Source organism: Stegostoma tigrinum, chromosome 29 (assembly GCF_030684315.1).
Source record: "Stegostoma tigrinum isolate sSteTig4 chromosome 29, sSteTig4.hap1, whole genome shotgun sequence".
Classification (NCBI taxonomy): domain Eukaryota; kingdom Metazoa; phylum Chordata; class Chondrichthyes; order Orectolobiformes; family Stegostomatidae; genus Stegostoma; species Stegostoma tigrinum.
Genome location: NC_081382.1, coordinates 5,294,773 through 5,319,010, shown reverse-complemented (window position 1 = coordinate 5,319,010; position 24,238 = coordinate 5,294,773). Strand labels below are relative to the sequence as shown.

Below are 24,238 nucleotides of genomic sequence, written 5' to 3'. Positions count from 1 at the left end.
TTACAGACCAGAGAGGTGTTCCATTTAAATGGCACAGAAAGGACACACTAAATACCAATCCTTCCATCAGTAATGCTCCTTCCTCTGTTCTCTGTCAATTATTCTATAGCAACTATGTTCCGAGAAGACATACACAAACGGAACAGTACCAGACTGAGGTAGGCTGTCAGCAGGAAGTGCTGCATAGTTACAATGCTGCTGTGTTACAGTCGTCACTTTCCCTTACACAGCTACATTCTTTATTATTTACCTAGCTTCTCTCACATCATGACTAAACTGAATTCACCAACTGATTGGCAGAACAAGGTGGATGAACACAGCAAGCCAAGCAGCATCATAGGAGCAGGAAAGCTGAAGTTGAGCCTAGACACTTCTTCAGAAATGGAGGAGGAGAAGGAGAAATAAATAGGGAGAGAGGGGGAGGTGGGTAGAAAGTGCATAGAAGGGAAGATAGGTGGAGAGGAGACAGACCAGTCAAAGAGGCGGGGTTGGAGCCAGTAAAGGTGTGAATAGGTGGGGAGGGAGTTGATAGGTCAGTCCAGGGAGGACGGGCAGGTCAAGGAGGCGGGATGAGGTTAGTAGGTAGGAAATGGGGTGGGCCTTGAGGTGGGAGAGGATAGGTAGGAGGAAGAACAGGTTAGGGAGGCGGAGACGAGCTGGGCTGGTTTAGGGATACAGTGAGGAGAGGGGAGATTTTGAAGCTTGTGAAGTCCACATTGATACCATTGGGCTGCAGGGATCCCTAGCGGCATGAGTTGTTGTGGCATCATTATGGCACTGCAGGAGGCCCATGATGGACATGTCATCTGAGGAATGGGAGGGGGAGTTGAAATGGTTCACGACTGGGAGGTGCAGTTGTTTATTGCGAACCAAGCATAGGTGTTCTGCAAAACGGTCCCCAAGCCTCTGTTTGGTTTCCCCGATGTACAGGAGACCACAACGGGAACAGCGGATGCAATATACCACATTAGCAGATGTGCAGGTGAACATCTGCCTGATGTGGAAAGTCATCTTGGGGCCTGGGATGGGGTGTTGCACTTCCTCCGGTTGCAGGGAAAAGTGCCGGGTGTGGTGGGACTGGAGGGCAGTGTGGTGCAGACAAGGGAGTCACAGAGAGAATGGTTTGCACTAAACAACTGCACCTCCCAGTCGCGAACCATTTCAATTTCCCCTCCCAATCCACAGACGACATGTCCATCCTGGGCCTCCCGCAGTGCCACAATGATGCTACCCGAAGGTTGCAGGAACAGCAACTCATATTCCGCTTGGGAACCCTGCAGCCCAATGGTATCAATATGGACTTCACCAGCTTCAAAATCTCCCCTTCCCCCACTGCATCCCAAAGCCAGCCCAGCTCATCCCCGCCTCCCTAACCTATCTTTCCACCTATCCCCTCCTCCCACCTCAAGTCCCGCCGCATCTCCTACCTACTATAACCTCATCCCGCCCCCTTGACCTGTCTATCCTCTCTCGACTGACCGATCTCCTCCCTACCCTCACCTTTACTGGCTCCATTCTCACCTCTTTGACTTGTCTGCCTCCTCTCCATCTATCTTCTCCTCTGTCCATCTTCTATCCACCTTCCCCTCTCTCCCTATTTATTTCAGAGCCTCCTTCCCCTCTTAAGAAGGGTCTAGGCCCAAAATGTCAGCTATCCTGCTCCTATGATGCTGCTTGGCCTGCTGTGTTCATCCAGCTCTACACCTTGTTATCTCAGATTCTCCAGCATCTGCAGTTCCTTCCTTCTCTGATTGGCAGAACACATGGTTGAAGTTGTTAAATGTTCTCCTCCCTTAGTAAACACTACAGAGTAGGAATTCCTATCAAGTGGGCTTTGCTTTTTGTTGTAAGCATATGCAACAAATGACATTTGACACTAATGACATCATGGAGGTAATAATGGTTAGCAGTGTACAAAAGTAGCACTATTTCAGGGAACCATTATCACTACTTCAGGGGATCTTACAAGTGTGAAATAGAAAGAAAAATAATATAACTCATCCAACCTGCCCTGGAGCAGGTAAGAGATCATCTCCCCAATCATTACCTTCTGGTCATCTTCTGTTCCAATCTATCCATTCAATGATCCAGTGGTGCCTGCCTCAACCTGGGGCGGCACGGTGGCTCGGTGGTTAGCAGTGAAACCTCTCAACACCAGGGACCCAGGTTCGATTCCAGCCTCAGGTAACTGTCTGTGTGGAGTCTGCACATTCTCCCCGTGTCTGCGTGGGTTTCCTCCGGGTGCTCCGGTTTCCTCCCACAGTCCAAAGATGTGCAAGTTAGGTGGATCGGGCATGCTAAATTGCCCGTAGTGTTCAGGGGTGTGTGGGTTATAGGGGGATGGGTCTGGGTGGGATGCTTCAAGGGGCAGTGTGGACTTGTTGGGACAAAGGGCCTATTTCCACACTGTAGGGAATCTAACCACTTTCAAAACCTGGAATAAATGAATCCTAATATACTTCAGTATAATAAACAAATCTGAACCAAAACATTCTTATCCTCATTCCTGAGATCCAGACAATATATAGACAAGATGCATAGTAGTAAACTGACTAAAACCAGAGCTCACTGCTTTTTTTTTAACCCACTGACAGTTGTTCAGCTAAGGACCTGTTATGTATGATCCCAGCTGTAATGCTACATTGTCACATCTCTGACTTACTCTGCCTGCTCAGAATCTTGCCACCTCAGACAGGCTACAGCTGTTTGAAAGGTTCACTCGGAGTTGGTGAATTCCTGTATTAAAACTGCCACACAGCAAATTTGCAGCATCACTGGAAGCTAATGACGTCAGGGGTCCTGTGCCATCCAGGTAAAGGGAACTCACACAAACTATAACACAAAGAGGAAAATACAGGTTGGTTAATGAGACTGTCTTTGACACCTCCCATCAGAATACCCACTATAAATAGTTGACTTTTCACCACAGGGATCTTAAAAAGGTCTTAAGCTGATTTTTGGCTGGCTTGAACTCCATACAATTCTATTCAGTTACTAATCTCACCTTTTCTTTTAGAAAGAACTAAAGAAATAAAGAAATAAAGAAGCTGAACCATCCCACTGACTGAGCAGGCTGTGAGGAGTCTGCTGGAGATTACTCTCTCAATCAGCAAAAAATAGAAATGTTTGAGCAAGAACAGAAGGTACCAGTTAGCTGGGTCATTCCACATTGCAAAGAGTAAAACATAGCCTGCCCTGTCTACTCCACACTATTTGGACTGCATGTATGTCCTAGCCCCACTTGAAACTAACTCTAGGACATGCCAAAGTGCAAATGCATAAAAAGTATTCCAAAAAATTGGAATACATGTTAAAAAAAAATTGTACCCTCAAGCTAAGATAGTAAGTGTGCAATGAGAAAATGTTGTTAAATGATGACACTCAAAGGGTGCTGTTTAAAAGGAACCAGCCTGGCTTCAGCACTCGAAGCTCAAGTATTTATGGCAGCTAAGCAGTTCATTTTTGTATTATTATAATTTAAACAGAGCCCTGTGTTGGTTCCTTTATGTAGATGCTGTCGATTTACCAAACACACTTGAGAAAAACTCTTACTCACAGGATTTCCAACTTCCCTTGTTTGCAGCAAAACATTTTATCATGGTTTCAGGCAGAGTGAAAAATTCTTTATACACTTCTTTATGCTTTTTTAAAACTAATTGTGCATCAAAACACAAGACAAAGCTTTAAAGAATACAAGGCCAGTATACAGTCAATAGTGGAGAATCATCCTGACTAGTGAAATTGTTTCACAATGCTAACCCTATGTTCCATCTGAGTTATACATTAGTATAACTACTCATCACTCCAATTCTGTCTAAAGAATATTGCTAGACAGAAAGAACTTGGAAATACATAGTAACTTTCACAATGTCAATATCTAAAAGCACTTACAGATTCATAGAGTAATATAGCACAGAAATAGACCTCTTGACCCAACTTGCCCAAGTTTCCCAAGCTAAGCTAGTCCCAATTGCTGCCATCTGGCCCATATTCCTCTAAACCTTTCTTATTCAAGTATCCGTCCAAATCTCTTTTAATTATTGTAACTGTATCTGCATCTACCACTTCCTCCAACAGTTCATTCCACATATGAACCACTCTTTGTGTATGAAAAGGTAGTCCTTTAGGTCCCTTTTGAATCTTTCTCCTCTCATCTTAAAAATATATCTTCTAGTTTTGAACTCTCCTACCCTATGGAAAAAGCCTTTACTATTAACCTTATCTATGCTAATAAAGTACTTCTGAGGTGCATTCACCGTCCTGCATATGAAGCATAGCAGACAATTCACTCATGGCAAAACAACAGTGCTATAAATGGCCAGATCAGCTGTTTCAGTCATGTTAGTAGAATTTAAGAAGTCAGCTAGACAATAGCTCTTGGAATAGTGCCATGGGAACCTTAACATCTATTTGAGAGGGCAGATGGGGACCTCAGTTTAACATTTCGTCTGAGAGGTAGCACCTCAGACAGTGTAACACTCCCTCAGTAAGGATAGGAATGTCAAAAATTATGGAACTTTATACATATGGATAGACACAACTGTAATTCAAAGGGTTTAAAATAATATATCATTAACAGGGAGCGTGGCTTCAGAATACATTTCCATCAATGTCATGAAGTCAGATATTGGGCCTGAAACACCGTGGCAGAAGTGTCACCTTTTCTACTCTGCGAAAGGTAAGAGGCATTCATTCATGGTTTGTACACAGTAGAAGGTCCGACAGTGGGAATTAATTCTGGAACTATATTCTCCCTTAATGTAAAAATGTGAGGTCACCACCAGCTATCTAAGCTTATGTTGGATTTTGAGATAAACCATTTCAGAGATATTATCAGAAGAGCTGCAGAGCCTGATCAGTAGCACCAGCATCTGACAGAAGCTGAATAAGCTGTTCTTCTGAGTGAATGTGACGCTAGACAGATTTATACTTTGTGGATCGGCTTTGAACTTTCCAAAAGTATCTGCTTACATGGAATTGTTAGTCCCAATTAATTTCCCAGGCCTGGACAAATGATAATCTTAGCCATAGTTAAAATCTGTTTGCTTTGAGCAGTGAAACCCATCTGTATAAAATGGAATCCTCATAACAATCTCCCGCAAAACAATGCATACTGGAACATGTATCAAACAGCTTAGGTGCATCAGTTAAAACGGGAAATGCAGATGCTGGAGAATCCGAGATAACAAAGTGTAGAGCTAGATGAACACAGCAGGCCAAGCAGCATCTTAGGAGCACAAAACCTGATGTTTCGGGCCTAGACCTTCCATCAGAAAAGGAGTAGGAGAGGGTTCTGAAATAAATAGGGAGGGGGGGCAGATTGAAGATGGATAGAGAAGATAGGTGCACAGGAGACAGACAAGTTAAAGAGGCGGGGATGGAGCCAGTAGGGTGTGTGTAGGTGGGGAGGTAGGGAGGAGATAGGTCAGTCGGGGAGGACGGACAGGTCAAGGGGGAGGGAGGAGGTTAGTAGGTAGGAAATGGGGCTGCAGCTTGAGGTGGGAGAAGGGGATAGGTGAGAGGAAGAACAGGTTAGGGAGGTGGGGAAGAGCTGGGCTGATTTTGGGATGCAGTAGGGGAAGGGGAGATTTTGAAGCTTGTGAAATCCACATTGATACCATTGGGCTGCAGGGTTCCCAAGCGGAATATAAGTTGCTGTTCCTGCAACCTTCGCGTAGCATCGTTGTGGCACTGCAGGAGGCCCAGGATAGACATGTCGTCTAAGGAATGGGAGGGGAAGTTGAAATGGTTTGCAACTGGGAGGTGCAGTTGTTTATTGCGAATCGAGCGTAGGCTTTCTGCACAGCAGTCCTCAGGCCTCCGCTTGGTTTCCCCGATGTGGAGGAGGCCACAATGGGTACAGCGGATGTTGTATTCCACATTGGCAGATGTGCAGGTGAACATCTGCTTGATACAGCAGATGCCATCTCCCCATCCCCCTTTTCTGATCAAAGGTCTCGGCCCAAAACGTCAGCTTTTGTGGTCCTAAGATGCTGCTTGGCCTGCTGTGTTCATCCAGCTCTACACTTTGTTATCTAGGTGAATCTGTTTTTGGTTTTTGGAATATACAATTTCGTCTGCCTGAAATCTTACAGTGGCTTAATCATTGGATCATAGATTATTTCTCTATGTTTTCAATGATAGTTACAAGTTATGAGATGGATTTAGGTTGTTTCAATTACCAAAGTAAATTGAATTACATAGATTTTACAGCACAGAATCAGGCCGTTTGGCCACCACCTACTCCTTTCATCTCAACATATCTGCATAACCTACTCCTCCTTTCTCAGTCATAGAGTCATACAGCACAGAAATAGACACTTTGGTCAAAATTGACCATGCCGACCACAATCCCAAACTAAAGTAGTCCCACCTGCCTGTACTTGGCCCATCTTCCTCCAAACATTTCTTATTCATGTACTTATCCAAATGTCTTTTAAAAGTTGTAACTGTGCCCACATCCACCACTTCCTCTGGTAGTTCATTCCAAACACAAACCCTCTCTGTGTAAACAAATTGCACCTCATGTCTTTTTTTACATCTTTCTCCTCTCACCTTAAAAACTTATCATTCATCGTATCTATATTCCTCATGATTTTATAAACTTCTATAAGGCCAACCCTTAAATCACATGCATCACCAGCCTCCCCTTGAATGCATGTACGCTGTTTTCCTCAACCACACCTTATGTCAATGAATCTAACATTCTAATTGTTATTGGACAAAGGCACTTGTTGCCAAATCTTTTGTCTTGCACTAATCAGCAACATTTTACAAAAGATGCCAAAGTAATCAGAAACATTTTTAGCACATGGCCAACGCTAGATATGATTCTGCAATTGGGCAATCTTTGCTATATAATTTGGAATGAGTGAAGAATTAAGACAACAACCAATTTAAGATTGTCAGTCAAGTGCAAAGTATGATGCACTTGGACGTAACTGGTAGCTAAATAACACTTGATACATATAACTCAGTTCTTTGCACACAGAAAGATATTGAACACAAATGGTGCCTGTTTCAACTCAACAAAGTAGTGAAATTATCTTTGTGTTTACTCCAAGAAATATGCTCATAAATTTTAGAAAAACTATATTAGATCACCCCTCAGCCTCCTATTTTCTGGTGAAAACAGCTCAAGCCTGCTTAATCGTTCCTGAGAAAGACTTATGTTGTAGTACAACCTAGACACATGACACCAACTGAAGTTAGTTTCAAAATACTACGATGTGTTGTCCAGTATAAGGACAGTACCTGCAGTGTCACGATTCCAGATCTTCACAGTGCAGTCATGACCTGAGGTTGCGACCAAGGGGAATGAGGAAGTTGCATTTGGGAGAAATATACAGGCTGCAGTGGTCTGCAGGTGTCCCTTGTACTCACACACCTTATATTTCGTCTGTCTCAGGTCCCATAGCTGGAAGAAGAGATAAAAACCATCTTGTTAAAAACTCATTAGGACTCTACCAGTTCCTTAGCAGATAATATTTGTAGTTGGCCATCACGTAAAACCTGCATTAAAATTGACCAAATAGAAAATGAAAAAAACTGTGGATGCTGTAAATCAGGAACAGAAACAAAGTTGCTGGAAAAACCCAGCAGGTCTGGCAGCATTTGTGAAGGAAAAAACAGAGTTAACATTTCGGGTCGAGTGACCCTTTCTCAGAACGGATGGTGGCCAGGAAAACATCAGTTTATGTGCAAAAAACAGGGAGGTGGGTGGGGTAGGGAGTAAACGAAAGGATAGAGCCCAAAGAGACAGAAAGACAGTTGGACAGACAAAGGAGTTGATAGTGATCAGGCTGGGAGGGGGAATAGCTGTTAATGGGATTATTAGTGACTAAGAACAGGGAGTATGTAATGTCAGGCTATGTGGTAACAAGGGCTGGTGTGTGGGGTAGGGGGCTGGGACATGGGGGAGTTTAGACTCTAAACTTATTGAACTCAATATTGAGTCCAAAGGGCTGTAGGGTCCCCAAGTGGAAAATGAGGTGTTGTTCGTCCAGCTTGCGTTGGGCTTCACTGGAACACTGCAGCAAGTCAGAGACAGAGATGTTGGCCAGGGAGCAGGGTGGTGTGTTAAAGTGGCAGGCAAGTGGTAGTTCAGGGTCTTTCTTGCGAGCAGAATGTAGATGTTCTGCGAAGCAGTCGCCAAGTCTACGCTTTGTTTCCCCAATGTAGAGAAGACTACATTGTGAGCAGCGAATGCAGCAGACTAGATTTTGGGAAGTGCAGGTGAAGTGTTGCTTTACCTGGAAGATATGTTTGAGCCCCTGGATACTGGGGAGGGAGGAGGTAAATGGGGAGGTGTTGCACCTTCGCCGGTTACAGGGGAAGGTGCCGTAGGGCTGTGGGGGGATGTTGGGGGTGAAGGAAGTGTGGACAAGGGTGTCCCAGAGGGAATGGTCCCTGTAAAAGGTGGTCAAGGGAGGGGAGGAGAATGTGTGTCTGGTGGTGACATCTTGCTGGATGTGGTGGAAATGGCATCTGATGATCTTCTGGATATGGATGCTGGTGGGATGGTAGGTAAGGAAAAGGGGAACCTATTGATGTTGCAGGAGGGAAGAGAAGGGGTGAGGGCAGAAGTGCGGCAGAAGGGTCGGACCAGGTTGGGGGCCCTGTCGAAATTGGAGCTGGGGAATCCTCGGTTGAGGAAGGCGGTGTCATAATAGCAAGATGAAGAAAATACCTCAGGATTGATTAGTGATTGGAATAAGAATATTTTACAACATTAAGGTTACTTGATGTTAAATTACAAGGTCGCAGTTCCTAACCAAGCCAATGCTTTACATTCAGAAAACAGCACTATAACATATTATTTCTAGTCTTGCTCCCTCCGTGGGTTGCGAGTAAGGTCGTATTTGGTCAGCTCCTCATTTTTGTCAATGTGAACCTGGATGCTACACTATAGATTTTAGTTGGTCTTAACAGTTTGTTGATGAGCTGTGGCTACCTATAGCGTTAAGGTGATTAGCCCTGCCACTTCAACTCCTCATCATGCCTCTAGATAAATGACCCAGGGCTGAATGGAGCTGGAAACCAGTTTGTTGGCACAACTACCAACTCCAACCTCTCTCTGATCCTGACCTTGGTGGGATTCAAAAATCTTGCCTCAAGTATCTGCATTGTTCTTAAGAATTGGCTAGATATTTTCTTATTCCAATCACTAATCAATCCTGAGGTCTTTCCTTCATTCTGCTTTTATGAAATCAATTCCAGTCTTTTCAGTATCTAATATAATTTACCAGATATAATGTAATTTACCAATCCCACACCACCCCCCCCGACACACACAGCAAACATGAGTTCGACACCCAGGTAACAACAGAATTTTTGAGCTACAGTGACAGAAACTTCCCAGGGATTTCAGCTATCGAGTGACCCTGCTGAAGTTGTGGGTGACACAGGTCAGCATCAGGTTTGATTGTGATGATTGCTGCAGTTCAATAGCCTGTCAATATGCCAAGCTCTAATGTGAAAAGTGGTCACTTAGATGATGTAATGTGCAAGGGCAACTAAGGATGGGCAACGAACGCTGGCCAGCCAGTGATGCCTATGACTCATGAGTGAACCTTTTAAAAAAAAAAGGGGGGTTTTAAAAATTTTTTGGATATATGTTCTGCCTGACCGCAAACCTTCTTTAAACTGGACTACAATGTTGGTCACATACTGTGGCTTCACAGCCCTCGCCGCTAAAACCGTTGCTGCAGGTAATGCAATATCGCCCATCAGGACTGGCATCACAATGCATTTGGATGTGCTGTTTTATTGGGAAAGTGTGAGTCACCTGGAGTTCGTGACTATTCCAGATTCTGTCAAGAGAAAAAGACAAGAGCGAGGAAACCATCAGCAATCATTTCTGGTTCTTGTCAAACCTCGTTCCAGATTATTCAGCTCTCTTAACTCACTTTCACAAAGGTTCCAACTGCCAGTTATGTTAGGAGTGTCAATACTTACCTTAATTGAGATCTAACAGCATTGCATTAACATGAAATTAACATCAAACCCAGTCATCTAACTACTTTTAGCTACTGATTTATTCTGCCACTCCCGAAGATCTGAACCATGCCTAATTTAAAATGTCAAGCAACTTTTGTGTCAAAAGCTGAGCAGTTAAAATCACTTCCTGAGCGACAGAGCTAGTACAGGCAGGTGCATCCTGGCAGAGTGTAAGGTGAAGTCACACATCGTTGCAGTAGTACACAGCTGCATGCATTTCTGCAGAGACTCCAAAACAATTCCGTATATTCTGAGCTAGCCCACATTGCCCTTCCCAGAATGAAATATTCTGCATCTTCTGCTAAATTAGCTTCAAATGCATCTTGAATGTCCCCTAACAAATAGTTAGGCACATCTTCAGTTTAGCTTCACTTACCTTGAAGTACCTTAAGGTTGTTTTACTATATACAGATAAATGACCATTCATGCTAAGGTTACTCCAACTCCTTAGTAGCATCAGGCTGAAAATCTCCACTAAACCAGGTCCTTTGTGAGGTTACCAGCACTCAGTGCTTCAATGACAAGTCTCAAAATAAAGTAACAAAGCGAGGATGTTTAACAAAATTGTAAAACTGCTTCTCAACTCCTATTATTCAAAGTCCATTCTTTAAGCAAATGGCCAGAACTTATATTAACTGAACTATAAACCTTGCCACGATAAGTTATACAATAATGAGTACTCCATGACAATACTGATGACAAAGGGTCCTTGTAAAGTTGGCAATGAGTTTCCATCAGATATGGTATATAGCTGACCAGGCTGGAGAGGATTGAATGGAGAAATAGATCAAAATAAGAAATGCCTGACCTAAAACCATACCACCCTAACCATCTGAAACTCACTTAATATCATTGGAATAGCATCATTTAAAACAACTATTTATTTTGCAATGTTTTAAACTTATTTAATATTTTGGAAAGTCTAACCACAGCTGCTGATCTCCCTGTGTTGGGGAAGCATACACCTTGCATTCGTAGGTCAACTCACTGATCTTTACTGAGTGAGTGAACTAGTTGAACTGGGCAACAGTTAACCCACCTGATCATCTTGTCCTCGGAGGTCTGAATTACACGTGATTCTGCAGGAACCCAGCAGATGTGTGTTACCTAGAAAGAGTCGACTGCAATCAATTAATTTGCCAAACAAGAAATGTTGCCACATAACTGAACGACATAGCAAGAAAGAGTGGAGCAGTTATATGCAAGGGCACTAATTTTGTTTCAATGCAAAAAAAAGACGATGAAAACCACCAGTAAGATCTCACAACCCGGAGATAATTGAACATTAGGCTCTATTTGGGACCTGGATTCAAATCTAGCTGAGACTTTTGGGATCAAGCAACATTCTTTCCTTATCGTAAGGATGCTACTGAACTGAGTTTCATTCTATGTTGCAGCTGGGGCCAAGGATGTCATCAGGCGCGTATCTGCATATTCAGCAAATTTGTTGGCTTTTGGGCAAGTGTACTTGGCACTTGTAATTTAAAGTTTGTTAAGATGGCAGGCTAGGAGGTAAATCATCTGTTCCATTTTAACTGATCCCCCTGCCTGGTTTCTGTTTAAATGCCCTACTGTAGAAGTGACCTGTGCCTGGCCATGTAAAGTGATTTGTACCTGACCACACTAAGCAGCCGCTGCCTGATTACAAGATGGCAGACAGAAGCTGAGCAAAACTAAGCAGCCTGCTCACACAATGAAATACAATAGCACCTTTGAACAGAACTGCTAGAAGGTCAGTAAAAGAACACTGTATGTTCCCCTCCCAGACAATTCTGACAAAAGGTTGCCTTATGACAGATAAATGACCAGTTCTGGCCTTATTGCTGAAGGGATGATTGTCCCAGTAAATGAACAACATCAGGTGCTCGCTGAAGTCCCTAAGCAGCTGCAAGGACAACAGCTAAAGTTATTTCATAGTAAATAGATGCTTCTCTGAAGCTACCTGCAATATTAAATAGTTTCTAGTTAAAATGCTTTAATCATAGAAGTTGGTTTCAATACGTAGCCGGAATATAGTACAAGCATTTAAAAAACATATAAGCCTGCATGTGAAGGTTCACTAGCCTGAGGAGACACCTTCTCTTGAGCCCTGAACAAGTTACACTGCTCACAACCCATAAATACAAAATGCTAACAGTAGAAGTAGATGTATAATGTTGCACTTTATAATTAACTTTATAACAGAAATTAACCTTCTAGCAATTAGTTAAAACTAAATGGCATTTTATGTTAACATCATGTAATTGGGACAGTTGGAAATATTCAAGGAATTGCTGAATTTGGTAAAATAAAGCACATGTAGTACAATGAATACTAGAATTCACACTGTCCTTAGACAAAACAACCCTGAGACAGATCTGAAGGAATGTAGCCAGTAAACGTTTGGAATGTGAATGAATAGGATGCATAGAAAGATCCCAAGGCCTAGTGACTACAAACACCAAAAGACCATGGGAACCTGCGGCTGTTGTAGGAATGCTCATCATTGATTAGGTGAGCTAAGAGATTGGGTGTATGGACTAAGAGGAAAGGACAGTGACTACACTTAATTTAATCATTGTAACAAAGTGTATAAAATGCTGTATTTTCACTGTAAAAAATCAGAATTGTCATTGTTTTCCCTTCTGATTTGGGGAAGATTCTTTGGCCCTCTCTCTGCATCAAACAGTTTCTGCTGGAATAAAAATCTTCCAATTGCCTGAATCCTGCCTGCCTTGTGTGTTTTCGGCCCCAGTTGGAAAAAAACACTCCAACATCTACTCCATTACTGTCTGTCACAAGATAACCAACAATAAACAAATACAAATCTTGAGAGTGTTTGTTGAATCTTCAAATTAAAGTGCATGTTCAAGAAAGCATATCTTATGTGTTTTATAAGACAGAAATAAAGACACAGTGAAACCTTTGCCAGCACAAGAAGAAAAAGTAATAAATTTGTGGTTTTGACTTCCTTTTTTCATTTTCCTGTTTAAATAATTTAAAGAATTATATACATTTTATTATATTGCACAACCAACCAATTCACTTCAGCTCTACAGTCCTTCCAAATCTAGTCATGAACAGTTGTGGATAATTAACAATTCACTGGAGCAGGAGGTTCTATAAATATCCCCATTCTCAAATGATGGAGACTCCAACCCAATAGTTCAAGGTTGAGCATTTACAAACAATCTACACAGAATGGCCAAGTGGAACTTGACCTCCTCCAGAGATCATCAGCAACATAGATGCCAGGCTACAGCCAAACTGATTTACACTGTGATATCAAGGAACTGGATACTCCAAAGACTATAGGCCCTGACTATTTTGGCAATAGTACTGAACTTGCAGCTGCCTGGCTGTGTGGAAAATTGTCCCAGTATGTGCTGTACACAGAAAACAGGACAAATCACTCAGTTAATTACCAGTCCATTAGTCTACTCTTGATCATCAGTGTAGTGACGGAAGGTGTCACGAACAGTGCTTTCAAGCAGCACCTGCTCAGCAATAATCTGCTCAGGGACACCCAGTTTGGGGCTCTGCCAAGGCCAGTCAGTTACTTACCTCATTACAGCCTTGGTCCAAATCTGGAGAAGAGAGCTGAATTCCAGAGGTTAAGGTGAGAGTGACAGCCCTTCACATCAAGTGATGGCACACTGGCTCAGTGGTTAGCACTGCTGCCTCACAAGGCCAGGGACCTAGGTTTGATTCCAGCCTTGGGCATCTATGTGGAATTTGCACGTTCTCCCTGTGTCTGTTTAAGTTTCCTCTGGGTACAACAGTCCAAAGATGTGCAGCCTAGGTGGATTGGCCATGCTAAATTGCCCATAGTGCAGATTAGGTGGGTTATAGGGGAGGGTCGGGATGGGATGCTTTGATGGTCAGTGTGGACATTTTGGGCCGAAGGGCCTGTTTCCACAACGTAGGGATTCTGTGATGATGAATGAAGTCTGCATTAGGCCGAGTGTGAATTCAATGGGCCCTAGCAAAACTAAAGTCAATAGGAACTGGAGGAAAACTCTCTTATGGTTGGAGTCATAACTAACACAAAGGAAGCTGATGATCTTTTTTGGATGTCAATCATCTCAGCTTCAGGACACCTCTATGAGTTCTTCAGGGTAGTGATCTAGGCCCAGCCATCTTCAGTTGCTTCATCAATGACTCTCCCTCCATCATAAGGTTAGAAGTGGGAATGATCACTGATGACTACATAGATTTCAATATTCAGATTTGGGCTGAAAACTGGCAAGTAACATTCACACCACACAAGTGTCAGGTGATGACTATCTCCAACCACTCCCTCTGGATAGTCAATGGGATTATCATTGCTTTAATCTCCTGCTATCAACATCTTGGAACTTTTCACTTACCAGAAAATGAACTGAATGAAATACTGGGATGGCAAGGTGAAGAGGTGGATGAACACAGCTGGCCAAGCAGCATCACAGGAGCAGGAGAGCTGACATTTCAGGCCTAGGCCCTTCTTCAGAAATGGGAGAGGGGAAAGGGGTTATGGCATAAATAGGGAGAGAGGGCGAGGCGGATAGAAGATAGATACAGAAGAAGATAGGTGGATCGGCGATAGACCAGTCAAAGAGGCGGGGATGGAGCCAGTAAAGGTGATTGTAGGTGGGGAGGTAGAGAGGAGATAGGTCAGCCCAGGAAGGACGGACAGATCAAGGGGGCGGGATGAGGTTAGTAGGCAGGAGATGGGGGTGGGGCTAGAGGTGGGAGGAGGGGATAGGTGGGAAGAAGGATAAGTGAGAGAGACAGGGATGAGCTGGGCTGGTTTTGGGATGCAGTGGGGGAGGGGAGATTTTGAAGCTTGTGAAGTTGAGGTGGGAGGAGGGTATAGGTGGGAGGAAAGACAGGTTAGGGAGGCGGGGATGAGATGGGCTGTTTTTGGGATACGGTAGGGGGAGGAGGATTTTGAAGCTTGTGAAGTCCACATTGATACCATTGGGTTGCAGGATTCCCCAGCGTGAGTTGCTGTTCCTGCAACCTTCGAGTGGCATCATTGTAGCACTGCAGGAGGCCCAGGATGGACATGTCATCTGCGGAATGGGAGGGGGAGTTGAAGTGGTCTGCAACTGGGAGGTGCAGTTGTTTACTGCGAACCGAGCGTAGGTGTTCTGCAAAGCGGTCCCCCAAGCCTCCGCTTGGTTTCCCCAATGTAGAGGAGATCACAATGGGAACAGCAGATGCACATTAGCAGATGCGCAGGTGAACATCTGCTTGATGTGGAAAGTCTTCCTGGGGCCTGGGATGAGGATGAGGGGGGAGGTGTAGGGGCAGGTATAGCACTTCCTCCGATTGCAGGGAAAAGTGTTGGGTGTGGTGGGACTTGAGGGGAGTGTGGAGCGGAGAAGGGAGTTATGGAGACTGTGGTCCCTCTGGAAGGCAGACAAGGGTGGGGAGGGGAAAATGTCTTTGGTGGTGGGGTCAGGGTGCAGATTGCAGAAGTGTCGGAGGATGATGCGTTGGGTCCGGAGGTTGGTGGGGTGGTACGTGAGGATGAGGGGGATTCTGTTTTGGCTTTTATTGCAGGGAGGGGGTGTGAGAGATGAGTTGCGGGAAATGTGGGAGACATGGTTGAGGGCATTCTCGACCACCCGGGGTGGGGTTATGGTCCTTGAAAACTGAAAAAATTAAATACTGTGGCTGCAAGAGTAGATCAAAGGCTAGGAATCCTGCAACAAGTAACTCGCCTCCTGACTCCCCAAGGCCCATCTATCATCTCTCAGGAGTGTGACGGATGCTACCAGATGCTGTATAGAAATACGCCAAGACTCCTCAGACCGAATGTTCTGAACCCATGGCCACTACATCTAGAAGGACAAGGACAGCAGATTCATGGGAACACCACTATGTGCAAGCTCCCTTACAAATCACTCACCATCCTGACTTGGAAATGTATCGCAATTCCACAACCCCAGAGTAGCTGGGTCAAAATCTTGGAGCTCCCTTCCTTTGGTCTATTTACACCAAATGGACCGCTGCAGTTCAGGGAGGCAGCTCACCCCCACCTTCTCAAAGACAACTACGGAAAACCCAGCCAGCAACACCCACATCTGATGAATGAATTAAAACAAAATACTGGTCTGTTTAAGTGAATTATATTTGCCCTTTCATCAGACAATTCTACAGTTAATTAAAGAGATTCTATTCAACATGTTCATTAGCAGAAAACAGACAGGGAACATCAGTATTTTGTATGTCTTTTGTAACTGATTGAATCTAAAATTATAGAATCATAGAGTCACGCAGCATGGAAACAGACTGTTCAGTATGACACATCCATGCCAACCAAGATTTCCAAACTAAACTAGTCGCACCTGCCTGCGCTTGACCTATATCCCTCCAAACATTTCCTATTCATATACCTATCTAAATGTCTTTTAAATGTTGTAACTGTATCCACATCCAATACATTCTCTGGAAGTTTATTTCATACACGCCTATTTTTAAGCTTTTCTCCTCTCACCTTAAAAATAAGCCTCCTAGTCTTGAAATACCCCACGCCTAGGGAAAAGACACCTGCTAGTCACCTATCTATACCCCTCATTATTTTATAAACCTCTATAATGCCACCTCTCAACTTCCTAAGCTCCTGTACAAAAAGTCTCAGCCTATCCAACCTCTCCCCAAAACACAAGCCCTCCCAGCAATATCCTGGCAATCTCTTCTGAACCCTCTACAGTTTAATAACATCCTTTCTACAACAGGGTGACCAGAAGTGAACACAGTACTCCAGATGAGGCCTCACCAATATCCTGCACAACCTCAAAATAATGTCCCAACTCTTACACTCAAAGGTCTGAGCGATGAAGGCAATGTGCTAAATGCCTTCTGAATCGCCCCATCGATATGCAATGTAAACTTCAAAGAATTATGTACCTGAACCCCTAGGTCTCTCTGTTCTACAACACTACCCAAGCCTCTATTTTTAATTGTCTAACTCCTGCCCTTGTTTATTTTACCAAAATGCAACTCCTCTCAATTATCTAAATTAAATTCCATCTTGCACTCTTCTGCCATTGACTCAGTTGATCAAGATTACTTTGTAATCTTAAGATAGCCTTCTTCACTGCCCATCATACCACCAATTTTGGCGTCATCCGCAAACTTACTAACCATGTCTCCTAAATTCTCATCCAAATCATTTATATAAATGACAAACAAAAGTGGACCCAGCACCGAACCCGATGGAACACCGTTGGTCTTAGGCCTCCAGTCCGAAAAACAACCCTTCACCACCACCACAGTCTCCTACCTTTAAGCCAATTTTGCATCCAATTGGGAAGCTCTCTCTGAATCCCATGTGATCTAACTTTACTAATTAGTCTACCATGCAGAACCCTATCAAAGGTTTTTGTAAAGTCCATGCAGACAATGTCTACCACTCTCCTCTCAATCTTTTTTATTATGTCCTCAAAAGACTCAGTCAAGTTTGAGACATGATTTCCCAAGCACAAAGCCACACTGATTGTCTCAAATCAGTTCCAGCCTCTCCAAATGCATGTAAACCCTACCTCAGAACCCCCTTCAACAACGTAGCCACCACTCATGTCAGATTCACTGGTCTATAGTTCCCAGGCTTTCAGTACATGAACAAAGGTATACTGAGATTGATAAATAAAGTTACGGTTAAAGGTAAAAGTTAGTACAGTTGGATGGAAATTCAGGAAGGAAAGAACTTGTAACTTTTGATAGGTTTCACATGGTAGACTAATAGCAAAGGTAAGAGTCTATGGGATCCAAGAAATTTGGAAAATTGGTTCCACAATTAGCTGAGTGGCAGGAAGAAAAGAGTGATTGTTGAGGGATGTTTTTTGATGGGAAGTCCAACGGGGTCCCACATGGGTCAATGTTGGAGCCCTTGTAATTTGTGATTTATATAAATGATTTGGACTTGTATGTAGGAGAGTTGATCAGAAACTTTGTAGATGATACAAAAATTGGTAGGGTGAGAGAGAGTGAGGAGGATAGCCTTAGATTATAGGAGGATATAGATGGGCTGGTCAGATGGGCTGATTACTGGCAAAACGAATCCAATCGAGATAAATGTGAGTTGATGTACTTGAACAGGACAAATAGGGCAAGGGAATACATGGGAAGCAACATGGATCAGAGGGAACTTGGCGTGCAATGTGCACTGGTCTCTTAAGATGTCAGGACAGGCCGATAAAATGGTTACGAAAGCATATGAGATACTTGCCTTTAATACTGAGGCATAGAGTTTAAGAGCAGTGAGGTATGCTGAAACTGTACAAAATGCTGGTTAGGCACAACTAGAGTATCATGTGCAGTTCTAGAGTCCATATTAAAGTAGTGCATGTATGAATGCCACTACAAAAACATCAATAGAATTGACACTATCAGCCCTGGATAGTGATAGCACTGGATAGAATGCAGAGGAGATTTACCAGGATGTTGCCTACGTTGCTGAGTTTCACTTCTGAAAAGAGATTGGACAGAATGGGGTTATTCTCAGGGCAGAGGAGATTGAGAGGGGGCATGATTGAAATGTGTAAAATTATGTGCAGCATGGATAGGGAAGACAAGAAGAATTTTTTCCCCTTGACGGGGGGGAGCAATGAGCAGGGAGAGTAGATTTAATGGAAAGGAGCAGGAGATTTAGTGGGGATGTGAAGAAAAATATTTTCACCCAGACGGTGATGGGAATCTGGAACTCACTGCCTGTAAGTGGGGTAGAGGCAGAAACCCTCATAACATTCAAGAAGTATTCGGATGTGCACTTGCGATGAGAAGGCGTACAAGGCAGTGGATCATATGATGGAAAATGGGATTAGAATTGTGAAGTGGTTGCTTTTGACTGGTGTAGATGAAATGGGCCAAAGGACCTTTTCCTGAGCTGTAGATCTCTATGTTTCTATAATTCCCAGACTTTCCAAACTGCCTTAAAGCTAATGGTGTACTTTTGAAGTATGTTCCCAGTTGGTAAACAAGAAATGCAGGAACCAATTTACACACAGCAAGCTACCACAATCAGCAAAGTGATAAATAATTAGATGATCAGTTTCTGGTTCTGTAGGCACAAACGCTCATCCCAGAACAGGGTGATTAAAAACTCCTCGCTCTTCATCAAAATAGTGCTGTAGGACAATTGGAGTCCAGCTAAGAAGGCAGAAAGAGACAGACTCTCAAATTAATATCTAAAATATGGCACTTTTGAGAGAATAGTGCTTATTATTTGAATCTCCGGCGTACAGTCCTTATTTACTCAGCCTCACAGCATTGTAATACTGCATTATGTTATCATCCGAATCGTAGTAGATGAACCAGTGGCCAGCTGCTAATTAGTTATAGAATAATAAAGCATGGAAACAGGCCCTTTGGCCCAAAATGGTCCTACCAGATTCCTGGAAATAGAGCAGCTTTGTAAACAGTCTCCTGTCTCCACATCCCAGATACACATGGAATTGTCCCGTGACCCTGTACATAGTTTCAATCCATCTGAAAAGGGTAATAAGACATATATTGTAACAGAAATGCAACATTCAGGTCAACAGATAGTTTGTACTTCTATAGAAACAAAGTCCAGAAGAGGCACAATGTCTTCTCATACATAGTTTGACACATAGAAGGAAAGAAGAGATACAATTTCTACCAGAGATACTTATAAATTGGAAAATACAATGCAATGTGGCTTTGCTCAGAGACAAAAAGGAAACAAAAACTGGTCTCCTTTTCTTCCCACTCGCTCTGCTTGCTGCCCACTCTTTAACTGTTAAACTCTTCTGTTTTCCTCTGTCTCCCTCTTCTTCTTTTTCTGCCTATATGCAAGATTTATAAATTCTTTATCCTGTTGCCAACGCTTTTTCTTTTAAACTCTCTAAATCATTATCATCCTTCAGATAGTTCTCCGCTTGTCTCTTTCTGTCTGTTAGACACTTTCTGTCATTATCTCTCAACTTGTCTCCGAGTCTCTTCCTTTCTTCCCCCTTCCTTCTGTTTAAAAAAAAGGAAAATGTTCCCTTTTCAATAAACACATAACATTGCCATGACCTGGTTAAAAATTTTCTGGCAAGAGAAACATACAAAAATTGTAAAATATTACGGAGAATTACGGCTTCTGGTGTTCATACCTGGGCTTACAGCTAGGCCGGTAACCACCAGTTCATGCCCTATAAACTCCTGTAGTGGTCCAGCTTTATTGTACATATCCCACATTAGGGCTGTTTTATCACGTGAAGCACTGAAGATCCTGTTTGACTGAAAGAGGCAGGTTACCTGAAATAACATAACATGCACAATTCCAAATTACGGGGACAAGCCACCATATTATTCATATGCAGGTCACTTCAATGCAGGTCAAGACACCTCCTAATCATGTCGAGACAGTAGGAACTGCCAATGCTGGCTCTCAGATAACAAGGTGTGGAGCTGGATGAACACAGCAGGCCAAGCAGCATCAAAGAAGCAGGAAAACTGATGTTTCAGGTCTGGACCCTTCTTCAGAAATGGGGGAGGGAAAAGGTGCTCTGAAATAAATAGAGAGGGGGGAGGCAATGATGGAAGGTAGATAGAGAAGCAGATAGGTGGAGAGAAGACAGGCAGATCAAGGAGGCAAGGGTGAAGCCAGTAAAGGTGAGTGTAGGTAGGGAGTTGGGATGGGGATTGGTCAGTAAGGGAGGGAGGGGTGGTAGGTGGGAGGGAAGACAGACAAGTCAAGGAGACAGGGAGAGATGGGCTGGTCTTGGGAAGAGGTTGGGGATGGGGAGATTTTGTAGCTTGTAAAGTCCACATTGAGACCACTGGGCTGCAGGGTCCCATGTGGAATATGAGGTGCTATTCCTTCAGCCTTCAGGTGATATTGTTGTGGCACTGGAGGCAGCCCAGGATGGACACCTCCACTCCCCACAATAACAACAAGGACAGAATTCCCCTTGTTCTCATGTATCACCCCATCAACCTCTGGAATCAACGCATCATTCTCCGCCACTTCCACCACCTGCAATCTGACCCGACTACCAAAGATATATTTCCCTCCCCACCCTTATCTGCTTTCCAGAGGGACCACTCACTCCACAACTCCCCCATCCGCTCCACACTCCCACCAGCCCCACCACCCCTGGCACTTTTCCCTGCAGCCACAGGAAGCGCTATACCTGCCCCTACACCTTCCCCCTCACCCCAATCCCAGGCCTCAAGAAAACCTTCCACATTAAACAGATGTTCACCTGCACATCTGCTAATGTGGTGTGCTGCATCCGCTGTTCCTGATGCGGCCTCCTCTACATCGGGGAGACCAAGCGGAGGTGCGGAGACCGCTTTGTGTGGCACCTATGCTCAGTTTGTGACAAACAACAATACTTCCCAGTCATGAACCACTTCAGCTCCCCACCCCCGACTTCATCCCAAGACCAGCCCATCTCATCCCCACCTCTTTGACCTATCCGTCTTTTTGCCCACAACACTCCTCCCACCCCCACTTCCCACCTAGTAGCCTCCTTGACCCGTCCATCTTCCTTCCCATCTACCAACCCCCATCCCAACTCACTACCCACACTCACCTGCACTAGCTTCATCCCCGACTCCTTGGCCTATGTGCTCCTCTATCCACCTTCTATCATCGCCTCCCCTCTCTCTATTTGTTTCAAACCCTCTTCCCCTCTCCCATTTCTGAAGAAGGGTCCAGACCCAAAACGTCAGCTTTCCTGCTCCTCTGATGCTGCCTGGCCTGCTGTGTTCATCCAGCTCCACACATTGTTATCCTAATCATGACATCTGCTGAAAATGAAAGAATGCACCAACATTGTCAAATCTGGTGCCTCTACTTTGAACTCTATTGAGAATCATTTCTAGCTGATAGGAGTGCAGACGGTACTTGTTCGTGTACTTAATTCAGAAGAGTTACTGCAAGATGATACTGGGGGTTATTCCGATTTTGGGCAACAGTGTAAACTGGTGCTGGAAATGGAAAAGAAAAAAATCAGGCGAGTTGTATGGCTGTGTCTCCTGGCTTTCAACTCTATTTCCCATGGTTATAACCCCTAGTTACACGATGGACAATTTAAGTCTGAGGTAAGGCAAAACTACTTCACTCAGAAAATGTTGAGTCTTTGGCATTCTCTATCAAGTAGGCTTAGTTATTGAGTATATTCAAAACAAATACTGTTGATTTTTGAACACTTAGAGGAACTTGAAAATTAGGCAGGAAAGTGGAGTTCACGTAGAACATTAGCCGTGAATGGCTACGCAGGCCCAAGGAACCAAATGGTTTACTTCTGCTCCCATTTCTTATATTTTTATGATCTGATGTTGCTAATTTTACACCCATTATCTCTTATACCACCAAGCGGTTTATTAATTATTCTTACCTTGGTCACATCACTTTCATGGCCCATGAATTTCTGCTGCACACAGCCAGATTTCCAGTCATATATGACCACTGTCTACAGGGCAGTAAAGTGGGTATGCCTTAGTAACAGACTTCACACATTACAAATGAATTCAATTACAGCCCAAACATTTTTACATACATGCACATATGCAAACATAAACACTTTGTTATCATAACAATGACTGCATTGAGAAATGAACAAGGTGGAACTTAAAGTACACACCGAATACTAAGGCACAGGGTACTACTGTCTGCAATTTAAAGCCCCTACCAACCTTCTGGATAAAGAAAGCTAGAGCAAGGCATTATACTGTGAACATTGTTAAATACAAAGGTTTAATAAATGTGTGGCTGCACACGCATTTGCGTGTGCATATATAGAAGTGTAAAGCACTCTATTAAAATGTCACAAAACCAATAGGCATTCACGTGAATTCCTGTTCATACACGTGCTCTCCTATTGTACCGTTCTAAGGATGGAAATCTCACCTTGTCCTTTCCTCCAGAGACGCAGTTATCAGATGTAAGAGAGGCTAACGATGTCACAGCATCATTATGTGCAGGACTGTATTGCTGAACCACTTGAGTGACAGAACAGTGACCTGCATCGCCATCAATCCTTGAAAAAGTACAACACAGTTCAAGCACACTCCATAGCACAACCTGAGAAAACCAGTGTATGCAACATTGTCTAGAATATACTCTATACTTCCTTGACAGGTTACAAGTATATAATTACAATTAATACATCCTGTCGATTTCAAGCCCAGGTACAAATAGCAGAAGCTGTGGAGGTCTACTTAATGAATTAATTAATACACTGTTATTTTACCTCTGTGTTGTTTCACCAATGAGTGAAATAAGATTATGCTGGCTGAAACGTTATCAAATGAAATAAATAATTTGCACTCTTCAAGCACTTTTCAATCTCTGAAGATGTTCTATTAGGTTTTAGAAGTAATGTAATCACCTATGAAATGTGGTCACTGCTGGTTGGTTAGTAATCGTAGCAGTAAATTTAGTGAAAGTAAGATCCCACACATTGCAATGGAGTCAATGTCCAAATAATTTGTTTCAGTAGTATGGATTGAGGGATATATAATGCTAAGACACTGAGAAAACTCTGAGCGGGCAAAACGTACATAGGTTTAACATCTCATCCCCAAGGCAACACCATCGTCAGTATAGTGATTCTTTTGTACTGCACTGTAGGATGGGAAAACTAGAAAGTTAGAAAATAATTGTATCAGAGATAATAGGATTCTCCAGCATCTGCAGTTCTGAGATAACAAGGTGTACAGCTGCTTGAACACAGCAGGCCAAGCAGCTTCATGGGAGCAGGAAGGCTGAAGTTTCGGGCCTAGACACTTCATCAGAATTTCATCATTTCTGATTAAGGGTCTAGGCCCGAAACATCAGCCTTCCTGCTCCTATGATGCAGCTTGGCCTGCTGTGTTCATCCAGCTCTACACCTTGTCATCTTAGTTAGAAAATAATGGTTGGATTAGACAAAGGGAAAACTGGAATATCTTGTATTTAAATTTTCAGAAGCCTTTTAATATGGTCCCAAACAAGAGGTCTGTAAGCAAAATTATAGCAGATGGAATTGCAGGTAATATATTGGCATGGATTAAGAAATTGCGAATGGACAGAAAACAGAGCGTAAGAATGATTACTCATTCTCAGGTTAACAGGCTGTGACTAGCGTGGTGTCCCAAGAACCAATATTTAGGGCCTGCCTACTCAATCTATACCAATGACTTGAATATGAGCAACAATTGTACTTCTTTTATTTTTTCACGTAATGTGGCATCACTGGGTAGGCCAGCATTTATTGCTTGTTCCTAATTTTCCTCGACAAAGTGGTACTGAACTGCCTTCTTCTTTTAACCG

General features: G+C 43.3%; 1 protein-coding gene across 3 annotated transcripts in view; it reads right to left on the bottom strand.

The window, feature by feature from the left end:
- Nucleotides 1-1,596: 1,596 nt before the first annotated feature.
- Nucleotides 1,597-24,238, bottom strand: part of wdr31 (WD repeat domain 31) — a 36,253-nt gene continuing 13,611 nt past the window's right edge. For 2 of the 3 annotated variants that reach the window (XM_048558580.2, XM_048558578.2), the window contains 8 exons: nucleotides 22,835-22,964; nucleotides 22,323-22,397; nucleotides 20,088-20,232; nucleotides 19,355-19,455; nucleotides 11,039-11,106; nucleotides 9,671-9,812; nucleotides 7,255-7,417; nucleotides 1,597-2,832 (listed from right to left, as the gene is read on the bottom strand). In XM_048558580.2, the coding sequence (XP_048414537.1) occupies nucleotides 2,672-2,832; nucleotides 7,255-7,417; nucleotides 9,671-9,812; nucleotides 11,039-11,106; nucleotides 19,355-19,455; nucleotides 20,088-20,232; nucleotides 22,323-22,349 (807 nt within the window). In that variant the 5' untranslated portion in view covers nucleotides 22,350-22,397; nucleotides 22,835-22,964 and the 3' untranslated portion in view covers nucleotides 1,597-2,671. The remainder of the gene's footprint in view (nucleotides 2,833-7,254; nucleotides 7,418-9,670; nucleotides 9,813-11,038; nucleotides 11,107-19,354; nucleotides 19,456-20,087; nucleotides 20,233-22,322; nucleotides 22,398-22,834; nucleotides 22,965-24,238) is intronic. The other variant, XM_048558579.2, reaches the window with a different exon arrangement.